Source organism: Syngnathus typhle, linkage group LG16, assembly GCF_033458585.1.
Source record: "Syngnathus typhle isolate RoL2023-S1 ecotype Sweden linkage group LG16, RoL_Styp_1.0, whole genome shotgun sequence".
NCBI lineage: Eukaryota > Metazoa > Chordata > Actinopteri > Syngnathiformes > Syngnathidae > Syngnathus > Syngnathus typhle.
In genome coordinates, this window is record NC_083753.1 from 5,123,251 (window position 1) to 5,146,779 (window position 23,529).

Genomic DNA, 23,529 nt, shown 5'->3' on the forward strand with positions numbered 1-23,529 from the left:
TTTACTAATTACCAACAAGCGCATAATAATGGAGACGCAGGGGAACAGAGATTCAAAACAAGTAACATATACTTAATTCATTCTTATCAAGCAAACATGGGTGTGGAATTGAAAGAATAATAATAATGTCAAATTCCTTGTATTAGTCTTGACCATGTCACTATATAGTAACGGAGACATTGTTACGCAAATGTTCAAACATGTTAAAACAGTTCAAAGTGTCCTAAGATGTACCATGTCTGTAACACACATGTGGGGAAAATGCGAGCGAATGTAAACAACAAAGATGGCTATTCTGATTAATTGTTTGTTGTTCTGCTTCGGCCGTACCTAAATATGCCGCGTTGCACATGCAACTCTGTCGTCAAATAGGAAGCCCATTTTGTGTATGGTAGCTATGCACTATGCAGTCCAAACTCTTGCGTGTCGGCGATACTGCGCAAGCGCAGTCCGTTTGTTTACTGCTCGTATCATAGCAACCGAAGTATCCTATCAAAATGGTGGTAAGTAGTTTATCGCCGAATATTTTATTGTATTTCTCGGGCTTGCATGATATTTGTTGATTCACTATGTGCCTTACATAACCATTTACATGCTCTTTTGTTGTTTTCACTATGCCATTTTATGAATATAGCAATAGAAATCTCTCTTTTCTTTAGAATACATTTTTGTGATCATCCCTAACGGTGACGAAACAAGTTGGAGAAAATCAACCCAATTTTAGGAATAACATTTTCTCTGTTTGTTTTTGATCATGTTTCCCCAGGGGAAAGCAACAACAATAAAAGAAGCCCTGACCAAATGGGTAGGTGGCATATAAACAAGGACAGTTAGACAGTTTGCACACTGAGATTTGCTAATAGCTGATGAAATCTGGACTAAAAAGTGATTAGCATGTTCAATTGGTGCGCGTGTGTTTGTGTTCAGGAGGAGAAGACTGGAGAGAAGAGCAGCGAGGCCACAGTTGTTAAGCTTTATGGTCAGATTCCCCCCATTGAAAAGTTGGATTCCACGCTTAGCAAAATCCCTAATTGCGAGTGAGTCATTTGACATGAAGCATTTCAAAGCAAAGTGCAAGGGCTCAATCTATGTGGCTCTCTTTTTATTCCTTGTGTGATTCCACAGACAGCTGTCCCTGTCCACAAATTGCATTGATAAAATAACCAATCTAGGCGACCTCAGTAAGGACTTGATTATAAACACATGAGCAGTACCAGGCATTTGAGAGTTAACCTTGTCGCTTTCCTTTGCGTTTCTCTAGAAAATTTGAAAATCTTGTCATTGGGTAGAAACAATATCAAGGCTTTTACTGGACTGGTGAGTGCGGGCACGCACGCACACAACATTACATTCCATTCATGTTTTGATGATTTCTACTTGCTTCACTTGCAATCATTCCCGCTTAGTTATCGCGGTAGAACATTCACGTTGCACAAATTGTCTGGTGTGTCCTGCAGGATGCAGTTGGTGACACGCTAGAAGAGTTGTGGATCTCTTATAACCTGATCGAGAAAATGAAGGGTGTTCATTTACTGAAAAAACTAAAGGTTCTCCATATGTCAAACAACCTTGTCAAAGACTGGGGTGAGTCACTCAGCGCATATGCAAAGAGCTGACAGCATTTTGGGTTCAACTTGAATTGTGTTGGTTTGCAGGCGAGTTTTCCAAGCTGGCTGATCTGCCGTGCCTTGTCGATCTGGTGTTTGTGGGAAACCCTCTTGAAGAGAAACACTCGCCCGATGGAACGTGGACAGAAGAAGCGACTAAAAGGTTACCCAGACTGACCAAACTGGATGGTAAGTACGTATATTTAAGCAGCAGTAGCAGCAGCAGCAGCAGCAGCAGCAGCATCCTCCTCCTCCTGTATAAAACATATCGGCATCTAACTGTCTGTCTGTCAATACATTGATATCATATTTCAGAAAATGGATTACAATTATGACCAGGAATTGTCTCAATTTGTAACGAGCTCGGTCATTTTTTTGTCCTTTTGTTTCCAGGCGTTCCAGTTGTTAAAGGAGATGTGGGTGAAGATGACGACTGATAAGCTGCAAAACTTCTCATTGTTACTTGACCTTCTTCTAGATTCTTCTCTGTGAAATACCTTCATTTGATTTCAATCCCACTCAGTTTAAATAAATGTGTTTTGCTTGATCACGACAGCATTTTCATTCATTTTCTCTTGACTAAAGTTACAGATTGTGCACCAGCCAGGGTGTGTCCACAGTCCATATTTGAGCGCAACTCTCTCCGTTACTGTTATTATTGCGATTGAGTCGCTCTTTTGCAAGAAGAACCAAATGTCGCGGCGAAAGCGCGTGTCATACTCGCGTCCGCCAGGTGGCAGTAAAGCTCTTTACAACGCCCGACATTTGAAAAGAGGAGGAAGTGACAACACACCGGCGTCGACACGACCGCTCGACATGGTCTTTTGCACAGCAATGCGCTAAGCATCGGTGGAATGTATCAAATGATTTGCTCTGTGTTGCAATGCGGCGTCATAAAGCGAGTGTGGAGGTAAAGGGGGTGATTGGAATTTTGTGTCGTTTATTGACGGCCACGGGACTCCAATATGTCCCTTCGCCGGAGACTTTTAGACGGGCAAAGTTCGGCCAAGTCAATGTGGTATGTAACTGGACAGACACCGCACCACACCACACCGAAGAAGAACACTTGTTATTCCTTAGCATCACATAGTACATGCATTTGGGTCTCTTTGTTTTCCAGGAGGATCAAATCTGGCAGCTACTAGCCAATATCCTGCAGACAAGTACTCTGTCCATGGCTGGCTGCACACAGTTGCAAAATGGTGAGTTGCAGGATTTCCCTTAGTGTTGGGCATCAAGTCTCACAATCAAGTGGAAGAAACAGACAGGACTCACCTTCTCCCGCAATCAGAATGTCGCTGATGAAGGCTTTCCTTCCTCCGTGATGTCTGTCTGTCTGTCTGTCTGTCTGTACTATGTAGTCACCCCTGAGTGCAAGATGCTGGTGAGCACAGGGCTGTGGAGGAGTGGTTACTACGCCGGCTGGATGTACGGAAGGGAGGTGCGAGGAGTCTCCGGCCGGGAACTTCTCGTGGCGCTCGGCTGGCTGCTTGCCGCCGGAATGCTGGAGAAGCGTTTGAGCCAGCGGGTGCAACAGCTGGACAAGACACTTGTCCCTCCCATACTTGTACAGGCAGCCGTCCATCGTTTGCACATGCCGTTTCGTACTTGACAAACGCATTAAGCTTTACTCCATGAAATCCACCATGAGTTTGAACCACTCCTGAGGAGCAAGTAGGCAGCGGCCGGCCTGCAAAAGGATTCGGCCCCCTTGAACCTTGCCACCTTTCAGGCTATCCAATTCCAATTTGAATGGCCCATGCATTCACTTGGTTACATGGCGTTAATATGAGCTCTTGTTTGTTGCGTTTCTAGCTGAAACTCGAGCTCCCTCGGGAGCCCCTGGTCGAGTACAACTCGGTGAGAAGACTTGGCTGGCTCACTGGTAGCCTGAGACACCAGGGGCGCATGCTGATGTCCGTGCAGGATGAGCGAGCCTCCTTGTTACATGCCGTGAGGAAGTTGTCGTCTACCGGTTTAAATAATGACCCGCAGTGCCGCGCACGATTGCTGCTCATGTGAGCAGGAAGTCATTTACTTGAGACGCCGCAATCATTGTAACGTCAATTCAAATGCGCAGCCTCGATACAACCGATAGATGATCTCATGTTTTCGTATATTTCAGGTTTTGTCTGCTAGCCAACCTTCTCGGTCATCTTCCCCGGCGGGTCAGAGCTGCGCTGTGCTGCGTGAGGTGTGTGTGTGTGTGTGTTTGCGTGCGTCAATTACAACTTGGAGTGCAACATCATGTTAACGTGTTAGCTACTCCTAAACAGAGCTTGTCGTCAACCCCATCGTACATAGGCTATGTCATTGTTTGTCTTTCTAGACGTGCACTGGTGTGCAGGAACTTTGTGACCTCCTTGAGTTGTACCTAAAGTGGAAGCAGGTGGAGAATGTTTTCTGGACCTGGATGGTGAGTTGGATTGACTGGAGCCAGCCCTGATGGGAATAGCGCAAAGACACAAAGCGCGCGTGTGTGTGTGTGCGTGCGTGTGTGTACATGTAGGACAGCGTCATGGATTACCACGAGCAAGACGCTGGCAGCGCCACTGAGATGGCTTCGCGCACGAGGGCAGCAGCGGCTGCGTCCCACCCTGGACAACAACGGGCTGTGGAAAAACTGGACCACGTGCTGCTGAAACTGAAAACAGTGCAGGTGGTCGATGACACGCGCGTTGTCATACCATATCCGTAACACGCCACATTAACCACTGCCACCTTATTTTGAAATGGACACAATTGATCCAAATGGAATAGACAAAAGCCAATTACAATGATCAAATGACAAGACAAATTCCCATTTTTCAATGTAGCACTTTGTTCGACTTTGCTGTACTTTATCCCGCCCAACAGAAAGTACAGAGGACGGAGACAGGGGACGTTAAGGACCCAAGTGGCAGACTTCAGAGTAGCACGGACACTTTGGCTCACACTGCGCCTTCCCTTGAGTCTTTGCCGCCAGCGTTTTGCGTCTCCCGAGCGTACCGAAGCAGATTCCAGGCTGGCAAAGGAGGTACGGCGTTTCACGGTCCGCTTGAGCAAGCGGACGAGCTTCGAGTGAGTCAGGTCATAGGACTGCTTACTCAAACGGAGAGCAAGCTGCTGGAGCGGAGGAACGCGCAGAGATTGGCCAAAAGGATGCAGCTCCAGGACATGATTGGCACATTGGACCAACTGGTGTTGATCCCGCCTTAAACGTTTTTTCAACCAACTTCCAAATGACATTTACCTGGCTTGGGCGCAGATGGCAGTGGAGACGAGAAGCAAGCCCCCTAACCCCAGAAACCCTAAGCCCCAATGCGGTGATGGATAGATGATAGATGGACTGCAAATCTGTACTTGATCAAGTCTCTTATTATTGTTGAGAATGTCATCTGACATTGAAATGTCCAAAAAGTGAATTGTTCTCCTTTTTTCAATTGTTTATTGTCTTTTGGAGATGATCCCCAAAAGCAGTGTCAGCCGGATGAAACCTCAACGACGTGGACAAAAGCAATAGGCTTGCATTGCAGCCTTTTACAAAAAGGAGTTCCAGACCCCATCTCTAGATCATTTGTCACATACTCCTACCTATCTTTGAGCATTGGCTGACTCAAGACAAACGTCCATCTTTGACCAAATCATTTGCTTTTCAGGAAGTTTTGTCGTTTGGAACGCTTGCTTGGGCATGGACTTGAATAATGAGCCACGCAGGGTACAGCGGCGCCAAATTTCCGCACGGCCTTTTGTCTGCAATCGCCAAACCGTAGCGAATTGAAAATGAAGACTCATCCGTAGCTTCTGTTATTCCTAAAAGAGCGGCGGGAACGGATTATGACAGATGCATTTCTTCCAGGCAGCAGGTGGAACCGAATCTTCGGTCCACCAACGGTAGCTGCCGCTGCGGCGCTATTGAAGCGATCACCAGCTAATCAGACAAGCCTCTTCTTGTGAATTTCCAGTCTGGGAAATGTTGGGAAGCGCGCTTTGCGGTGGTCTCGGAGGCGGGACGGCGGGGCAGGTGCGCCCGACCCAGGCCTGCTGAACTGGTGAGCGATAGTCCACGGGGTGATAGAGGAAGCAATATGCTCCTGGTTGACATTTGTTCTTCACACTCAGTGCCAAGTCGGTAGGTGCCAGGGGCCGCCGAAGCCCGTCCGCGTAGATGCTGAGGATGTGGGAATCTGGAAGGATATAGCCCAGCCGTCACACCATTACACTGGAGCGTAGTCAAACGCGGGCGCCCGCACGAAGACGCTGCTCGACGGATATACTAGGTTTCATTACAGCTGTGTATCTACCTCGATCGAAACGTGCGGCACATTGTTCAGTCAGCTCTTGGATTGTGCTGGTGGGAAGGATGCCAAAGGTTTTGGGGTTACTTCCAATGTCAGGACAGCACACTGTCAAGAATTCCTGCACAAAGTAGACAACATTTGGAATGAGTCTTTTCAAGCTGCTCTGTCCGTTCGGCAAGACACGGCCTGTTTGAATAACCGGGCGTTTGACTCGAGCGCTTGTTATGACGACAGAGAAGTTTGAGTCTGCAAACCAACGAGTCTCGGGCCTAAACCAACAGAAGGGCGGAGCGACCGACGTCACCTACTATTCGCTCTCACATGTCGCAGTTGGGAGAAAGAGAGGGGCAGGCTGGCAGGGTATAAAGTGGCCTAAACTGGTGCTTGGGAATCAAAGAGCAAGCAGGTCTACCTGAACACATCTTTGCTCCAAACATTCCTGGTTGAGTGTGCGTCGTCTCTCCCAGCGCTGGATGGAGTCCTGAATCTCCCGACTCAACTGACACGGTGCTGACTTGTGCTGGTCAAAAGTCTTAATGTGCTCCAGAGCGCCGTACGTGGTGGTCAAATAATAGGAGCCTAGGAAGAAAGACGTAGAAATGATCAAGGGAGGGAGGGAGGTAGGAAGCCAATAGTTTGTGAAAGACAACAGATGCTGCACCTTCTCCTATTGTTAGTGTGGGGTCCATCAACTCCATCATGTATTCCACGTCCAGCACTAAATCGGACAGATTACATCTAGCCAGGACGTAGATCATTACAGGCAGGAAGTCATCAGCTCCGTGGGCCCGCCCTGTCAAATCAGCACCTTCCTTTTATTTCATGACGTGCGCTTCCTGCTAGTGCAATAGGATGGATACCTTGATAGTCAAAGAATACTACAGCAAAATAAGGAAGGCATGGAATCATAGGCTCAAGAAAGAAAAGAAGACCATCCTTTGGATTCCGTCAGACAATTCCATGTATACTGATAAGAATGTGTCAGTCCATTTTGAAGCGTGCCTTACCTGGAGAGCTGACAGACATGGAGTCATAGATGATTTTACAGGCCTTCAGCAGTAACTCAATCTTCTTTGGAGGAGAGTATTCAAGATGCAGATTACTGAGTTTAACGCTAATCTTCTCCATCGCCGGGGCCTCTGGGACGGCAGTGGTGACTCCCAAAGCTGTGGTGGTACTGCCCAGAACTGCAGACTGATGGACGCACAATTGCACGGACGACCTTAGCGGCGGCGGCAGAGCGTGTCAGTTACGCGTGTATGTTACTCGTATGTTGCCGTGCCTGGTTGTGTGCCAGCTGCTTAAGACTGCCATTGTCGGTGTGCAGCTTCTTCAGACTGCCGTAAACGGGCTCCCTCAGTGGCTTCAGTACGCTCTTACATAGAGCCACTTCCACGATGCTCTCTGCGGGGTCACAAATCAGCCTTTTCTTCATATGGCGGATGGACAAAACAAAACAAAGCGAAAAAAGCCGCCACGACTACATACATACGGCGTACCCAGTTTGTCTTGCGAATACTGGTGCTGCGGCTCCATCATGGCCTGCAGTTCGGTACTTTGCAGCAGGTAACTCTTCAACTGAGTCATCATCTGCCTGATCTCTTGCAAGAGCTCGGTGGAGGTGGAGTGCTTGGACATGGTCTCGAGGGTGAACGCTCGGTGGTCTTTCACCTTCAAATGGCAACTCGTTTAAGTTTGCCCAATGTCATTCCGTTTGAAGCGACAGCATTTACCAGGTTGCCAAAATAGCCGAGCGGGTCTCGAGCCAGCTCCACGATGCGTTGCGAGAGGCGACGGTCGTGGCTGATGAGGCCGGTAATAACAGTAGACAGGCGGGAACGAGCTTTGCCCAACATGACGGTGGTTGGCGTCCGCGTCATTTTGCTGCCACCGTGTTCGGACAGCTTACTAAAAAAAAAAAAAAAGGGGGTACGCCAAAGTTAGTCCATGCACTCATTTCCAATGTGTCTGTCATGTCAACAAGGGAACAATCCATGTGCAGATAGAAAAGGCAAATCATTTCTCACTTTGCAGGTCGTTTTCAAAAGTTCACAACTGGTACACGTGCTGTTTTGGACTTGACCTACTTGTGGTTTGGATCTTGCTCCTGGTTTGCCTCCCCTCCTCCTCCTCCTGCTTCTTCTTCTTCAGTGCTGCTGTTGGAGCAGGAATCACCATCTGCTCCGAGCACGGCGCCCCCTTGAGGAGAGTAGAGTGACACGTCCGGCCTCTGCGCCGGGCCTACTTTTGCGGCACTATTGTCAGGCGAGGGCGCTTTCTTCCTTGGCTGAGGTACGGGTCGAGCGGATCTCTTGGCTAAAACGTCCCGTTTGTCCTCTTCTTTGTCCTGGCTTTCTCCACCTGGCGTGCATGACAGTTCTCCGCCCTGGGCCAGGGCGCACGTTTTCTCTTCCTCTGGCCGCGCTTTTGGGCCCTTGTCGCCAGAGGAAGCGCGGCGCAGAGGAGCAGGACGCAGGGAGGGGACGGGAGGTCTCGATGGAGGAGGTGATGTCAGCAGCGCTGTCTTCCTGTCTTCTTTGTCCCCCGCCCCCAGCCTTTCAGCTGCAAACAAGCTTTTTTCCGTGGAGAAGAGCAGGCCCATCCCGGAGCCCGATCCCGGTGGTCCCAGACTGGGGGGCCTGGGAGGAGGCCGCTTGAATTTGGCGTCCTGCTTTGAGGTGCTCTGAACCTGACTCTTGACCTCTGTCTTTTCCTTCTGATTGGATTCTTCATTGAGCAAGTAGGAGACGATGCTTTTCGGGGTGTTGATGAGTATTTCTTTTGGCTGCTCGCTTGGTGTCTCTGCCGGAGTGATGGGGTTGATATACAAATGAACCGTGTTGGGATCCAGAAGATTCTGCTTTGTTGTCCTCTGGTTCATAGCTGATGTCCAAAAGTCTGCAATCCATAGAATGACAAAAGTGTCATACAGAGCTAGGATGTTTGTATCGTTGCAATACTGCATCAGCCCCCAAATAGAAGATGCAAAGGTGATATTGCCGATGGTCGGATTTAGAAATGCTTTGTCTTCTTAAGCTACCGTTCTCTTAGTCAGACGGGGAAGAAGAAAGTGTTAGCTGATCTGTTCCAATCCAAGACCTCTCTGTTGACGTGATTCAATCCCAAGCCTCTCTCTCTCTCTCTCTCCCCCAAGTGTATACAACACAATGGAACCTGCATACCTGCACCCATAGCAGAGATGATCTCCAGCTCCTCTTTCTCCGTTGCCATTGAAATGCCTTGGGGGAGTTTGAGCGGCGCAGCCAGGATGTCCCTGTTTGGAGTCAACATCTTATGTCAAGTCAAGTAACCAGTGCGTTGCCGCGCGTCTTGCCTTTTCCACAAATGCCGCCTCTTCCCTTCTTGTCCTTCCAATACAGCAGTAGAAGCTCTTACCTGAATTGCCAGCGTGTGGCAGCCATTTTGCAAACAAGGAGATGCTACTATGGCTGATTGATAGGTGAAAGTGTGCCCAATACCACCTTTCTTCACCAATTCAACTCAACTGTGTCTATAGCAGCGCACGATCGTTGAGTCTCAATATGTGTGTGTGTGTGTGTGTGTGTGCGTGCACCTGCTGACACAGTAGAAGGAGACGAGTTTGTAGATGTCATCAAAGAGCAGAGCCGAACCGTCTAAGTGAAGAACTGCGGAAGAGCAATCACAGTGCGCTTGTGTCAGCGCTACGTTCTCGAGGCCCGAGCCGTATTAAGGAGCACCTACACGTCTTGTGCTGTTTGACCTCCAGGTCGCGGATGGCCACGACTTCCTGCTCATCGGGCTCGCGCACCGACAGCGTCATACATTGCTCCTCTGAGCTCTGAACCACAAAGACCTGCAAGTACCCCACAGATAGATGTTAAACAATGCAATGGGTGGATGGAAAAGCCAGTTGGAGAAAGTTGATTTGGATTCCGACCGAGTCAAATTTAGCCTTGGCTTATTTGTCTCCTTTGGACACTTGCTATGTTCAGTACATTTTGGAGTTGGCTTGAAGCTTCTTGTGTTTGTTTCCAAATGTGACCTCGCTCCACCTCCACCCATACCAGCACCTGCCAGACCACAAGTGGACTAAGCAAAGCCTTTTCTGTTGCCGCACCCCCCTCCCTCCTTCCCGCCTTCCTTAAATGTCAGGCAAGCCCCATTTCTGCCCATCTTCAAAATGTGTGTGAGAGTCTCTCCTCACCCCTGCAGCCTCCTCTTGCAGAATCCTGCTGATTTGCTCTTGGCTAAGTCCTTTGGTAAGCCACACAGATGTGCTCCCCACCAAGAGATCTATAAGGCTCAGCGTTGGCGAGACTGGTAAGATGTCAGGGGGAGAAGGCAGGGCCGAGGGGAAGGAGGCTGACGCTGCCTGGGCTGGGGCTGGGGCTGGGGCTGGGGCTGGGGCTGGGGCTGGGGCTGGGGCTGGGGCTGGGGCTGGGGCTGGGGCTGGGGCTGAGGGAAGAGGAGCTAAGCAGGGAGCACGCTCAGCTTTGATGGAACTCTCCAGGAGAAGCAAAGGAGACACGGTGTGTGGGGTCGGCGAGAGAGGCGGTGGGAGAGATGGGACGGGCGGGGCGGCGGCTTTACACATCAAAGTGGGCGGAGGGAGAGGAGGTCGGGAAGGGATTTGGGAGGACTTGACCGCGGGAGCGGGAGGCCTGGGCCGACACGGCTTGGAACAAGTGTTGTGTGCTGCTGCTGCTGCTGCTGCCAGAGTGGGAGTTTGCCTGTCAAGGACAAACACAAGGTTAGACATTCCGTGCTGACAACTTCCAATCACATTTTGGTTTGCAAAAAGAGACGTTGCTTTCCCGGCGTAGAGCAAAAACGCGGGAGCAATGCACACCCAAATAATGCTTCAAGTTCCCTCTCCCAATGACAAGAAGACGAAAGACACAGGCGCTGCGTCCCAAAATGGCCATCTTAACAACGACAATCTTTCTTCTTCATATGAGTAGCAAAAAGATCACCTGATCACATGACTCATGACTCATGACACATGACTACGACTCTATTGGAGCTCTCCTTAGCCTTCCATTTGAACCATGTCAGCGTTGGTATTAAATGTACTACAAGGGACAATAAATGGAGTGTAACAAGGACGGAGGGAGCATCATTGTTAATACAACCAACCATTCATTCTATTTGTGACCACAAGTCCAAACGATTACCGACAGGCACCTAACGGAGCAGAGCAAATGTCTTTTTGCAGCAATTCGGATTAGCAAGAGCGTTGTGAGCACTAGCCGCCCATTAGCGGCACCTTCGCCAATCAGCCAGTGAAAATGTCACGCCGTCTCTGCTATTTTCTCCTCAGCTGTGTGAGAACATGCAAGTTGGGCGCAACGCCCTAGCCGGCCGGCTGGCCGGCCGGGTAGTCATGGCAATGAAATGAATTCTTTTGGCCTCGTGCGGCACGGGCTGGATAAGGGAGGAGGACACTGATTGGTTTGCCTAAGACACAACAGCGACTCAAAACATCCACAACATCTATTTCAAGTGCTATCGATGGAGGTTAAGTGTGCTGTCGTTGTTGGTCGGAAACTTCTCAGGAAAACAAAACATGGCAACTGTTTTGAAAAATGAAACTGCATCTATGACGTCTCGCTTAGTGATATGCAGCTCTCATCATTTCTCAACGCATGCAGTCAGAATGATGTTCACATTTCCAACAGTGAAGCCTTTGAATTTCCAAAGAGGCCACTTGCAGTTGTGTTTTTTTTCTCTTCACAATAGCGTACGCTACCATCAAAGTTGTTGGCATGCGGCAGACAGGCTTGCATCTTTTCTCGCAAATCAAGTTCAGCATAAAGTTGCGACAGACTACTTACGACGTACTAACCCGGGCGATGTCAGGCAAATCAGATCCAAATGAAACAAGACGAATCTGTAAGCGTTGACCTATTTATTAGATAGTGAGCGAGTGAGCGAGCGAGCCACATCTGTTTTTCCAACTGTGACTTGTTGACTTCCACCCCCAACTAGTCCTTCCTTCCTTCCTTCCTTCCTTCCCTTTCCCTCTGTCCACTTGTACTAGATTTGTCCAAAAAGGCTCAATGGTTCCAAACTCACCCTGTTTCCTGAGAATCAACGCTGGCTTCCATCCTAACTTCTCAAATGGACTGTTGGAGTGTACTCAGTCACTTTCCTTCTCCTTTTGTGTTTGCTCTCGGCTTTACCCAAATCCCGCCTTCTCTCTGCCTGGTTCTTCCCCCTGTTTAGTCAAGCAGGACTGAATCAGGGGAAAATATCTCGATGCGGCAGCTTTGGCCTCCACTTCCTGAGCTGTAAGACAGGAAGGGGCTGACAACTGTGGTCAACTTTCCTCTGCACTCTTTTTCATGAATGGCATGTAGCATATTTAGTATTAGTGTGTGTGGTGCTTTAGTTTCTTCTCTCATTGCGCTAAAGCAAAGGCATATTCTCACACGTTCACGCACAAGTATGTATATATCTATATAGATATATGTATCTATATCTATATATGTATTTGTATATACATATATATTGGTTGTTCAGGCTCCACCTTGTCTCCTCCCTCCCTCCCTCCCTCCCTCCCTCCCTCCTTTAAAGGCTTCCAGATGGCTCCAAGCTTACACAGTGGAATGTAAAACTTCATGTTTCTCTCTCGCCTCAACTAATGTGACGCACCCTAATCATTTCCAATGACGCGGCTTCCTTTTTTAACTGGTTATAACCCATTGCTTGTCCTTCTGGACTACTGCTTGCGCTGCTCTGACGATCTCCAAGAGGTTCTGAGAAACCCTGGTTATTAGAGACTAGCTTTGCAAGCATTACTAAAAGTGATGCAAGTGAAATACACAAGCAGGCTGGCTACTCTTGTGTACTGCGATTTCAGCCAGTGGGGGCAAGCTCCACTTGCTAGTTGGACATGCATGTGAAGTGAGCATGTTGACTGTGCAGCTGCTTCCTGTGTAAACAGCAGCAGCACATGACTCATGCATGCTCACATTCTGGCTGTGTGATTTCCACCTGCAGCTAACTGCCACTGGGTGGAGCAAAGAGCCAGCCGGAAAAATGCACTCATTTAGTAGAATCCAAATAGTTTGAAATTCATGACTTTTTCCCCCCGCATAGTTTATGATGAGAAAAGTACTTTTGTTCATCTGCGTTCAGTGGGAGCTGCTAAAATGTTCATCCTACGGATATAAGGTGAGCGCTGGCTGAAGTGACTAGTCAGTGGAAGTCCCCATAACGTTGACTTCCTGAAGGTGACTTGATTTTTGATTTCCGCAACCGGAACCCCAAGACCAATGGTGGGAACTGATCTACTATGTCCACAAAACTTGGCCAAAACAGACACCCACCCTGATTTGCCACATTGCACTTTCATGAGAAATGTCATGGTTGAAAGATGGCATTTGTCATGGTTCATCAGTAATCCAAAGATGCAATGTCATACTCTATATTGCTCCCATTAGCACTTGGTTTAGGATGCTAAAATGAAGTGTCTGACAAATGTCTCAGTGGCGCTTGGTGAAATCACGGAGCCATAGTTTATCCTTCAAATCAAGCTCATGTTGCTCGGATGCAGCCGTTGCCATGTGGATCTTGTTACTGCTGCCGCTGCCGCTGCCTGTACTAACTACCTAACTACCGCCGCCTCCACAGTGATGCATGTTACATTAATGTTGAGGTGAAGAGTGGGAGGTAGAGGCCAAGCCGAGAGCGAGAGAGAGAGAGAGAGAGAGAGAGGGGGCTATGCAAGAGGGATGGAGACAAGTGCATGAAACTGTTAGATAGATAGATAGATAGATAGATAGATAGATAGATAGATAGATAGATAGATAGATAGATAGATAGATAGATAGATAGATAGATAGATAGATAGATAGATAGATAGATAGATAGATAGATAGATAGATAGATAGATAGATAGATAGATAGATAGATAGATAGATAGATAGATAGGTAGATAGATAGGTAGATAGATAGGTAGATAGATAGGTAGATAGATAGGTAGATAGATAGGTAGATAGATAGGTAGATAGATAGGTAGATAGGTAGGTAGATAGGTAGATAGATAGGTAGATAGATAGGTAGATAGATAGGTAGATAGATAGGTAGATAGATAGGTAGATAGATCCATCGATGGATTGATGGATAGCATCCTGTTACTTCCATTCTAATATGCATGGTGTTTTCCCCAATGGTAGCCCGCTATCTAAATCTGAAAGCATATTGGAAAAGAAAACACAGAAGATAGTACAGTAGAACCGATAAATCACAGATTAATAATTGCAATATTATTATGAAGGGCGAAATATTAAAAAAGGCAAGAGAGAGAGAAAGAGAGGAAAAGTTCCTCTAACCCTGGAGCTGTAAATGGGAGAGAGAGAAAGAGAGAGAGCGGCCGAGAGATGTTGAATTGAGGAGCTGCATGGAAAGAGGGACAGAGAGAGAGAGAGAGAGAGAGAGAGAGAGAGAGAGAGAGAGAGGGGCACAGGAGGAGGAGGCTTTGCGTTGGTGTGTTGGTTGGCAGAGAGTGTGCTTGTAAAAAAAAAAAACCTTCCTCTGACAGAAGGCATGATTCACAGTAGAGAGAGAGAGAGCAGGAGAGAGCAGGAGAGGAGCAGAAGAATACAAGCTACTGAAAGAGAAAAGCACCGATCAAGATGTGAGACGCTTCAATAAGAGGCACGGCACGGCACGGCACGGCACGGCACGGCACAGATGCGATCCTGGTAAGGAAAAACAATTGCGCATGCATAAAGGGCAATGCATTCTCAAAACGGGCTGGAAGAAGGAAAGATTCTGACCGCGTTGCTAAGGGTTTCCGTGGTCCAGAGGAAATAGAGCAGGTGGCAGGAGCCCTGATGAAATAGGGATGCTGACATGCAGGGGGGACAGAAACACAATGATGCAGGGAAATGGAAAAATATTTGATGGAGGTGAATTGATTTGTGTACAATGCCTATTACGTATATATATAGAATTATATAGCAGGATATTCATACATTTGTGCCTTTATATATAAATATATATATTTTATGTTTGCCCCTGCTTCGTTTATCTTTGCGAGGGAGCCTATCCCAGCTGACTTCAGGCAGTAGGCGAGGGACACCCAGAACTGGTCGCCAGCCAACCAATCGCAGGGCACACAGGAAGGCCGAAGCTCGGATTGGACCCCACCACCTATTGCGGAATGTACTGGCTTGAAATTTGTCTTTCATTCCCCAATGCATTTCAGTGGGCGTCAATTATTGGTGAATTTGGGCGTTGGCGGGCCAGCCGGGTCCACGTCCCGTCCCGCTCTGTCAATCGTGCTGCCGCTCCACAGCACACAACACCTGCTCAATGCCTTTCTTACACGAAGCTAAGTGCCTTGTCATGCCGCTTTATCTTTCTTGTACTACGTCTGTCATTTTGTCGAGAAATCTATGATGGCCCTAAACATAGTAAGTTACTCACTCGTGTGTACTGGGCTTCGCGATACTGAGGTGACTCCACTGAGTTGAATAGGAAGAGAAAATGAGTTCGATTGGAGTAGCCCAATTCAATATGGCTACCTCGCTGATGTGCGTGGAGGCAGAAGCCACTCCGAGTTGCTTTAACGGTAGCTCCGTTTAAATGTCATTGATGGTGGTCTTTCTTTTTTCTTTTTTTTTCCTTTGCCAATATCTGAACGTGTCGCCCACAACGAGAGTCCAGCAAAGACGTTGACATGGTGAGCAGCGTCATCTTTGTTTATTTTCCACAGATGGATGACTCAAGTCAACAAATAGAGCAAGAATGAGGAGAAGCTTTGCCTGGCTCCACCGTGCTCTGTGCCTGCCTTTCTAACAATTTGGCGGATTAAGACGCAACTGGCTACTCTCCACCTTCTTTCTTCAGATCGCGTGGAAGAAAAGACTTCACAATTGACGCTTCAAACTTCCCCCGTGTCTCCCGTCCACCCTTCCCACCGTCGAGCTTCCGACAAAACATGGGCAAACCACTTAGCCGCCCAGGCTGCTTCAGGAAGAGCTCTTGTTGCCTGGAGAAACATGCCGTTTTGGAAAGAGAAGTGAGAGGTGGCGACGTGATGACGGAAGGGGGATACGGCGACGGCTACGTGCCTCAACGCTCCATCTACGATACCATGTGCATCAATCAACAAATTGACAGCCACCACCACCACCACCAGCACCACCAGCACCACCACCAGCAGCAGCAGCAGCAGCACCACCGACGTGATCCCGGAGTCGAAGGGAGCTTCAGCTACTCTGCCAGCGGCTCCCTAAGGGTTAGCAGATCCCAAGCCGAAATGTTTGAGCCTCAGCCTTGCGCTCTAACTCCAAACCCCTCGTTTGTTCGCCGCCTCGACGAACGAGCCGTCTACGATTCCCTGAAACTGGGAGTTCAGGACACCGACGCCGGACATTTCAACAACCGCTCAGTTTCTCCGGCCGTGTCCACGTTCTCAGCACCGGCGGTGTCGTCGTCATCGTCCAAAAGGCACCACCATCACTATCACCCTCATCAGGCGGACAGTAACAAAAGTAGAGATGGTCGTCACTCCTGGAAAGTTGTCACACCTCAGCAACACCTGGAATGTTTGGACATGGCTCCAAATGACATGATGGCCCAAGGAGGGGGATGTTTGAACCCCGCACACTATCCTCACCCAGGGGGGCCGTCTTCCTCGCTGGCGTCCCCTCTTATCTCCCCCTTCTCTGGCTCACCGCTCTCATCTGGCTATCATACGCCAGTCTTCTTCTCACCTGCCAAAGCTCGCCCTAGTCAATCTCAAAGTCTACGTTGTTCGCCTCCTCACGTGATACAACCGAGGCACTATTCGCAAAGCCAGAGCCTGAGGATGTCGCCGCCCCACGAACTTCGCCGTTCGCCCTACCGAGCCCCGTTGGTCCAACTGTCTGCACATGACCTTGAGCAGGACCTGAGGGAGCAAGGCGGGTGGGGCTGTGGCGAGCGAGAACGGGAGTGGGAAAGGGAGCGGGAGAGGGAGATGGAGAGAGGCTGGGCTCAGCGAGAGTGGGAAAGGGAGAGGGAAAGAGGGAGACTGGAGAGAGAGCGAGCAAGAGAAAGGGAGAGGAAGGAAACCACTTTTGGGACCTTTGGCTATGCTCGACCGCTTCCTCTGCGCTCAGACAGAGACTCTGTCTTTTTAGAACCTGAACAGGTCTTGGACACGACCCCTCTTCTACTTCCCCAGCCTTCGCCTTCACCGAGTGGCGCTCCGAGGATGGGCACCGGTGCAGTGGGTCGAAATAGAGCCGGTTCCAAAGTAGGCTCGGATATGGCTTCTAAAGGCGACAGTGTGAGCTCAGGCTTTGTTGAAAGCAAGCCTACTTGTGGCCTAAGGTTAGTCTCTGGAGGTGGGAGCGTGGCTGAGGCGGACATCATGACCGGGATCCATGGCCCAAATAGAGTCGGAAGCTGGAGCAAGTATCAGAATGGAGCCAAAGCTAGTCTGAAGAATGGCTCTGAGAAAAGAATGGGCTCACAGGTGAAAACCAGAGCAGGAGGGAGGGATTTGGAAGGAAAAGTGCAATCTGGAGCACAAGTGGAGCACAATGTGGCAAAAGCTATCGACAGAGAGGGACAAAGGAGCGCGACGGAACTCGGGCGAGGTGTCGCTCAACCCGAACCCATTGCTGAGACCCGACCATCCACGTCACATCGTGGGGATAACGCACAGACTGCAACTGGATATGATTTTCGAATGAAGGCAGCTATTGAAACGGGACCTGAGAAAGAAAGTCCAAGGCCTGTGGAGAAAGCACCCCAAGAGCAAACCGGCAATGTTGAGCAGTTGAGCTCAGACCCGGCCGCAGTATTAGAAACTAACTTTGAGAAAGACGTCATGACCGTGTCTTCACGTGAACAGCAGGCGCCGCTTGAGCTGGGACCGACTAAGGATAGAGAGAAGAAAAGTAAGAATGACGCCAGCAATCGAGAAAGTAGCCACAGCAACATGCATCGTGCCCAGGTCGACAAAGAGCCTGCGGATAAAAGCCAAAAGGCCGCTCCAGGGCAAACACTTGCGGATATGGGCACAAATATTATACCCGGCCATGTTGGAAAAGGATCCAAGAGCCACAAGTCCAAATCCTCAAAGTCCAGTTCCAGGTCCCGACCCGGTACGGCCACAGGGTTGAGACCCGGGGCGCTCAGCCCACGACTCAGGAAAGATCTCGCAGATCTGGAATCGACAGGCCCCGCCGAAGGCATCGAGTCCACCTGGCCTCGTCGAATCATGGTTAGAAAGAGAACTGTTCGGCAAGGTGGAGCCGTCCATAATCTTCCCATCCTTCCGCCGCTTCCGTCAGTCATCTCGGCCTTAGAAAAGCGCCGGCCACATTACCAGCTCCATTTCCGTCCGGGCCACCACTCGGAGAACCCGCTTTTGACAGATGTGAGCGTTTTTCCGGGGCGCTGCTCACTAAAAGAGCCCCCCCATCAAGAACAAGTTCAAGGAGCCAATTTAGTGGGCAGAGCATCCCTGAAAGAGCAGAACCTGGAGCACTGGAGGGTCTACAGAGACCTAGAAGATCCCAGAAGATGTATAACCCGGGAGAAACAAGGCCATCTGACAGAGAATAGATATGTGAACGAGGGAAACGATCCTATTGGGGAAAGTGACCAAAGCGCTAATAGAATGAAAGAAACACAAGTCAAGGCAAAGACCGCAGTTGCGAAACAAATGGCGGAAGAAGTCGAACAAGAGCAGATCAAAATAATAAAATCCCAAGAAAAAGTTCAAGAGAGTGGAAAGAAAGATGAAAGGCATGATGAAATCATCTGTGACAAGATGGAAGAGAAAAGTGTCGAAGGTAGGCAGTTGCAAACGTTGGAGGTGGCGGCACCGGCGGCGGCACCGGCGGCGGCACCGGCGGCGGCACCGACGGCGGCACCGGCGGCGGCACCGGCGCCACATGTCACCAATGAAGAAGGAGGATCCTTTGGGGAGGAGCACCAGACCACGGAGAGTTGGGATTCAGTGCTCCAGATGGTCAACACTATATGGGATGATGGCGCAGGAGGCGATAGCGATTCTTTCTCGGGTTCCCTTCAACGCTGGCCTCTCCTTCGGCCCCCGCTCGGCTTCGGAGGCTCCCATCCTCCGTCTTCGGCAGCCTCGGAGCTCAGCTTGTCGGAATTAGAGAAGCGAGCCAGAGAGCTGGATTCTGACTTGGAGCACCTGGATCTGTCTCGGAGCCATTCGGACGGCCAGGATTTATACCGAGCGTCGTCGCCGGATTCTCAAAAGGAGATGTACCTAACCCATCCAAGGCCTCAGCGAGAGAAAGGATCCGTCTTGACGGGTAGGCACAATCTGATTTTTGAAGAATAACGCAAACGAGCGAGCAAGCAAGCAAGCAAGCAAGCATGCAAACTAAATGTGTCTGTATTCTAGGAATGGGAAGCAAGTGTCAGGTCCGTCTGGAATTCAGTTCCATGCTAATGCCGGCTACTGACGCAGAGCAAGACACTGTCGGGTGGTCATTCAAATCTCCTGCTGGGACGTCCACAGTGGCCACAAGGTTAGTCTCAGTGTCAAACGTCTGCTTCTATCCATTCAACCCTTTAATAGTTAACAACGGACGAAGCTGCTGACTTTCTTGTTGTTGTTTTTCTCTCTACATTTGACCTACAAAGAATAACAAGCTTTTGACAATAGTCATTGACATTTTGCCCTAATTGCACTTTTGATGAATGTCTTGTTTTGATTCTTTGTAACATTGCGAGGTCTTCAGTGGTTACATCCATGCACAGTATGTTCACGCTAAAGATCCAGTTGATGTTTAGAACAATGTCCAAGTTACATGCTTTTTCCTTACATTTCCTCATTTTGCAATGGGAGCCGCTTTGTAGTATGTCCCAGTAAGACAATGGGCAGTGCATTCCAAATGATGCCTCCATTCAACTTGGAAGGCACTGGACAGCAAACAGCATATTGGTTCTGGCACAAAGGCCGTCATACAGCACGGCACAGAATAGCACATTGAATGGCTTAGCAACGGTGCAATCTTTCTTGCAGCCCCAATAAAGAGGACAGCTCTCCAGACTCCAACCTAACGCTGGAATCGGACTCCAGCGGCGTCTTTCTGTCATTATCCAATCCGAGTCAGGAAGGGGCTGGCTCTGACAGCGACCAGCCAATTAGTGGCTCTGACCTCGGCAGCAGCAATACATCACTGGAGAAGGACGGCGATGATGGCGCTTTAAAGGAATGGGGCAGGGAGGAGAGCGCCGAACTCCAATGGTGCTATCCCTCGCTGCTCTCTCGTGAAGACGCCCGAGAAAACGTCTGTGGAGACCGTGAAGTGAGAGGGAAAGATGGCTACGGAACAGGAAGAGCCTTTTCCACTTATGAGTCCACACCGGACCCATCAGACGCCATTGAGTGTGAAGCCATGCGGCCGAGAAGGAAAGTTACGCTCGTGGCAGAGGACCCCCTTCTCCCGCCATCTCCCTTGAAACATCCCATTGATCCTTATCGCAAGGCCATTCGAAGCTCAGGGCTGGACAGTGGTGACATTGATCCCTTTGCCCAAGCAGATAGCTTTGTTTATCTTGCGGTGTCAGAAAAAGATGGCCCCCGCGGAGACATCTCCAACCTGGTCACGGATTACTCGGCTGGAGACTTTGACACAGAGAGCGTGCGCCTGCAACACTTTGAGCGCAGTAGGAAAACGCGCTTGGAGCAGTCCAACGCGGAGCCGGGTGCCAAGGCGCCGCCGGCTCACCTGGCCCCACCCCGTAAAGCAGAAGAAGGAGATTTCTTATGTACTGACAGCTTTGTATACCTGGCTGCTCCAGCTTGCCTCCTCTTAGGCCCCGAAGGATCAACGTCATACAGTGGCAGGTACGGCATGTTTTCTTTGTCTCCACTTGCTGGATCATTTGGGTGGAAATGCTCAAGAGCTCCGGATCGATTCCATTTGGTAGTTTTGGTTTGCCCATGCAAGCCTTCCATTTTGAGTGGATTGGCTGGCCACGTGTAAATCTGCGCTAGCTGCCAGAAAGGCAGCAGAGTCTACAAAATGGGTCGGACGATTGCAAATTTCAACCCGTCTCTTCTTTTTCCAGGGAGTCGGATTCTGAAAGTTCTGGCTCCGAGCCCGTCGACCAGTCCGTATTGGGTTGCGGTTCGGTGGCCGGCGACAGCGACTGGGACTCGGACTTGTCCGACTCGGGTGCCAGTCGGCCCTCAAGAGCTGCCGGCGGCGCTAAATCCGCCGGGGCGGCCCGACACAAAAGACCGCCGGCGGCGGAACCGCGTTGGGACTCGTTTGGAGAAACGACAGAACCTGAGACGCCAGAAGAGCCCTCGGTCGAACAAGAGCAAAAGGGCAAAGCAAACAGGCTTCCCGTGGGATCGTCAGACGACGGCGCCTCGGCCGAGCGCTCGTGTGCCACCAAAAAGGTGACCTGGCAGTTCAAGCCGGCCCAGCGCTCAGTGTGCACCGGAAGTCGGAAAGAGAAGGAAAAGGACATGGCATCGTTTTCCTCATCATCAGAGGGCAGGGGAAGTGAACTTGGCGGGCACCGGCCTGCCGCTTCTTCGTCATCATCTTTAACCTCATCCCCGTCCTCCTCCTCCTCCTCCTCTTCTGGTTGAACAATGAAGAACTTTCTCAATCGATGGCTTGAACAATCAAAGCCTGTTTTTGCTCTGGCTTTTAATCTTGCAGCTAGCTTTTGCCATTGCCTTCTTACGTACGTACGTCCTCGCTGCAGAAAGATGCTAACCACGTGCATACAGTCGGCTCGTCAATTTGAATCAAAAGACGCGGCCGGCCGGCCAGCCAGCCAGCCGGCCGGCCAGCCAGCCAGCCAGGGAAGGTTCAGACTGTCAGAAAGGCATCATTTAAAAGACACACAGTTGGCTAATTGCACACAATAGGATCTTGTTGAATGTACAATGCAGACACAATTACGAGAACAGCAAAGTGTAACATGTTGATGATGGTTTTTCACTTCGAAAATGTACTACCGTAATTTTCGGACTCGCGTTTTTTTTCATAGTTTGGGTGGGGGGGCGACCTATACTCAGGAGCGACTTATATACATATATATGGGTTTTTTTTCACTTTTTTGGGCATTTGATGGCTGGTGCGACTTATGCTCCGGTGCGACTTATAGTCCGAAAATTACGGTACATATGTGAGAGCTGGAAGCCAAAAATCTCAAAATATTTTCATTTTTTGCTAACTCGTGGATGTATTTAACCAACAAACCTTTAAGAATTGTCAAGCAAAAGTGTACAGTTGATTTGATAAATATTGCAGTGTAGTATTTAACAGCGTGTGTGTGTGTGACCAATATATTTTCAACTTTGAGCCTTCAAGTCTATTTACAAAGTATGCGATGAACATGCACGGATGGAAGCAGCCCATCTTATTGGAGGCATTTATTGACATTTATTTTAGACTTGGAAATGTGAATGTATTGATCATTGAGCAATATGCTTACAAACCCATGCTATGTGAAAAATGAGTGATTGGTGTACTTGACTGTAGTTTATGATGCGTTTCATTTTCTGCCTTTTTAGATAGCATTCCTTTCAGTAGAGCTATTATTCAAAGAGGGGTGGCTGTCAAACTCATCCCAAGTCAGATGGCACCGTTTAGTCTTTCTCGAAGATATCAATAATGATCATTCTCTGTTGTTTTTTTGCCACGTTTGTTGGTGCAAATAATTACAAGTACATTTGAATTGCGATGTGTTAGTATCTTGCTGGAAATCCTTTGATTGTTTTTCCAATTTCAACAATATGATGAATCCGCTTTAGTTTGTGCCATTTAAAGAACACAGTGAATGTATCTACTGTTTCATAAAATAGTTTCTAGTTTTGAAATCATTTTGGTTTTGGAAGAAATGTCAACATCCATTTTGAAATGTCAACCACCTGAGTTGACAATTAACACTCAAATGGCAACGGAAAGCCCTAACCTCCATAGTCGTTTGCCAAAACGAACGAATTGCGAGGTTAGGCGGCCCAGAAACAGACAACCATTACACCAAGGGACGAAAAAAACACTTCTGTTTGTCCTCAGTCCGTCCTTGTTTTTTTGTTAACTTGTCCCTTGATCCGCAATTAACCAATATATGGGATCACTTTAAATGGCACAAGAAAATATCAATTGAAAAAAGATCAACGGAAAAAACAAATCTTCATAAATTGTCTGTAGATAAGATTGGCCTTTAGGAACATCAAGTCAGCTTTGAGGAGCTGATCCGCTTTGCGTCCCGTTTTGGAGCAGATTCTCTGCCGTTGCTAACAATGTGCATTAGCAACAAAAGTTCCATTAGCGATACTGGCACCTTCTCTTCTCTTCTCTTCTCTTCTCTTCTCTTCTCTTCTCTTCTCTTCTCTTCTCTTCTCTTCTCTTCTCTTCTCTTCTCTTCTCTTCTCTTCTCTTCTCTTCTCTTCTCTTCTCTTCTCTTCTCTTCTCTTCTCTTCTCTTCTCTTCTCTTCTCTTCTCTTCTCTTCTCTTCTCTTCTCTTCTCTTCTCTTCTCTTCTCTTCTCTTCTCTTCTCTTCTCTTCTCTCCTCTCCTCTCCTCTCCTCTCCTCTTCTCTTCTCGTTAACCCGCCTCCCCCTTGCAGGCAGGTGCAACATTCTGCCTTTCTATTGTCAATAAAGTTGGAAAAAACAATCCATGCAGATGCTCTATACTGCCTTTT

At 48.8% G+C, this 23,529-nt stretch overlaps 4 protein-coding genes across 6 annotated transcripts; 3 read left to right on the forward strand and 1 right to left on the reverse strand.

Moving 5' to 3' along the window:
• Positions 1–3: 3 nt before the first annotated feature.
• On the forward strand, positions 4–2,154 carry dnal1 (dynein, axonemal, light chain 1). Of its 2 annotated transcripts, XM_061300672.1 has the most exons (8): positions 5–503; positions 767–805; positions 928–1,037; positions 1,126–1,181; positions 1,262–1,317; positions 1,458–1,584; positions 1,656–1,796; positions 2,001–2,154. In XM_061300672.1, exons 1-8 carry the CDS (start codon positions 498–500, stop codon positions 2,042–2,044), a joined length of 579 nt encoding a protein of 192 aa, XP_061156656.1. In that variant the 5' UTR covers positions 5–497; the 3' UTR covers positions 2,045–2,154. The 2 variants fall into 2 exon arrangements, with proteins under 2 accessions (XP_061156657.1, XP_061156656.1); XM_061300673.1 differs by lacking the exon at positions 1,126–1,181 and having other exon boundaries at positions 4–503; positions 928–979.
• A 234-nt stretch (positions 2,155–2,388) lies between these two features.
• tedc1 (tubulin epsilon and delta complex 1) lies at positions 2,389–5,031 on the forward strand. Its single transcript, XM_061300671.1, has 8 exons — positions 2,389–2,625; positions 2,728–2,809; positions 2,969–3,174; positions 3,423–3,560; positions 3,733–3,801; positions 3,937–4,023; positions 4,117–4,266; positions 4,464–5,031. Exons 1-8 carry the CDS (start codon positions 2,491–2,493, stop codon positions 4,803–4,805), a joined length of 1,209 nt encoding a protein of 402 aa, XP_061156655.1. The 5' UTR covers positions 2,389–2,490; the 3' UTR covers positions 4,806–5,031.
• Positions 5,008–12,174, reverse strand: rin3 (Ras and Rab interactor 3). Of its 2 annotated transcripts, none has more exons than XM_061300662.1 (14): positions 11,945–12,174; positions 10,074–10,599; positions 9,611–9,722; positions 9,462–9,534; positions 9,070–9,161; positions 7,975–8,785; positions 7,621–7,795; positions 7,387–7,558; positions 7,170–7,291; positions 6,895–7,081; positions 6,549–6,680; positions 6,300–6,466; positions 5,891–6,005; positions 5,008–5,773 (listed from the first exon to the last, which is right to left on the reverse strand). In XM_061300662.1, the coding sequence occupies exons 1-14, from the start codon at positions 11,974–11,976 to the stop codon at positions 5,511–5,513; spliced, it is 2,979 nt and encodes a 992-aa protein (XP_061156646.1). In that variant the 5' UTR covers positions 11,977–12,174; the 3' UTR covers positions 5,008–5,510. The 2 variants fall into 2 exon arrangements, with proteins under 2 accessions (XP_061156646.1, XP_061156647.1); XM_061300663.1 differs by lacking the exon at positions 11,945–12,174 and adding an exon at positions 11,704–11,858.
• A 2,225-nt stretch (positions 12,175–14,399) lies between these two features.
• LOC133169600 (uncharacterized) lies at positions 14,400–23,503 on the forward strand. The gene is made up of 5 exons (XM_061301942.1): positions 14,400–14,577; positions 15,594–19,161; positions 19,254–19,380; positions 19,878–20,705; positions 20,930–23,503. Exons 2-5 carry the CDS (start codon positions 15,819–15,821, stop codon positions 21,459–21,461), a joined length of 4,830 nt encoding a protein of 1,609 aa, XP_061157926.1. The 5' UTR covers positions 14,400–14,577; positions 15,594–15,818; the 3' UTR covers positions 21,462–23,503.
• The last annotated feature ends 26 nt before the right edge of the window (positions 23,504–23,529 follow it).

Coding starts and splice junctions, on each gene's coding strand:
- rin3 (XM_061300662.1), bottom strand. CDS start 11,976: ATGGAAGCCAGCGTTGATTCTCAGGAAACAGG. Junction 7,082..7,169: donor AGCAGCTGGCACACAACCAG/GCACGGCAACAT, acceptor TGCGTCCATCAG/TCTGCAGTTCTGGGCAGTAC. Junction 6,681..6,894: donor CATGTCTGTCAGCTCTCCAG/GTAAGGCACGCT, acceptor CTGATTTGACAG/GGCGGGCCCACGGAGCTGAT.
- LOC133169600 (XM_061301942.1), top strand. CDS start 15,819: ATGGGCAAACCACTTAGCCGCCCAGGCTGCTTCAGGAAGAGCTCTTGT. Junction 19,381..19,877: donor ACGTCCACAGTGGCCACAAG/GTTAGTCTCAGT, acceptor TCTTTCTTGCAG/CCCCAATAAAGAGGACAGCT. Junction 20,706..20,929: donor TCAACGTCATACAGTGGCAG/GTACGGCATGTT, acceptor TTCTTTTTCCAG/GGAGTCGGATTCTGAAAGTT.
- dnal1 (XM_061300672.1), top strand. Junction 1,038..1,125: donor AGCAAAATCCCTAATTGCGA/GTGAGTCATTTG, acceptor GTGATTCCACAG/ACAGCTGTCCCTGTCCACAA. Junction 1,318..1,457: donor TCAAGGCTTTTACTGGACTG/GTGAGTGCGGGC, acceptor TGTGTCCTGCAG/GATGCAGTTGGTGACACGCT.
- tedc1 (XM_061300671.1), top strand. CDS start 2,491: ATGCGGCGTCATAAAGCGAGTGTGGAGGTAAAGGGGGTGATTGGAATT. Junction 2,626..2,727: donor AGTTCGGCCAAGTCAATGTG/GTATGTAACTGG, acceptor TTTGTTTTCCAG/GAGGATCAAATCTGGCAGCT. Junction 3,802..3,936: donor GCTGCGCTGTGCTGCGTGAG/GTGTGTGTGTGT, acceptor TTGTCTTTCTAG/ACGTGCACTGGTGTGCAGGA.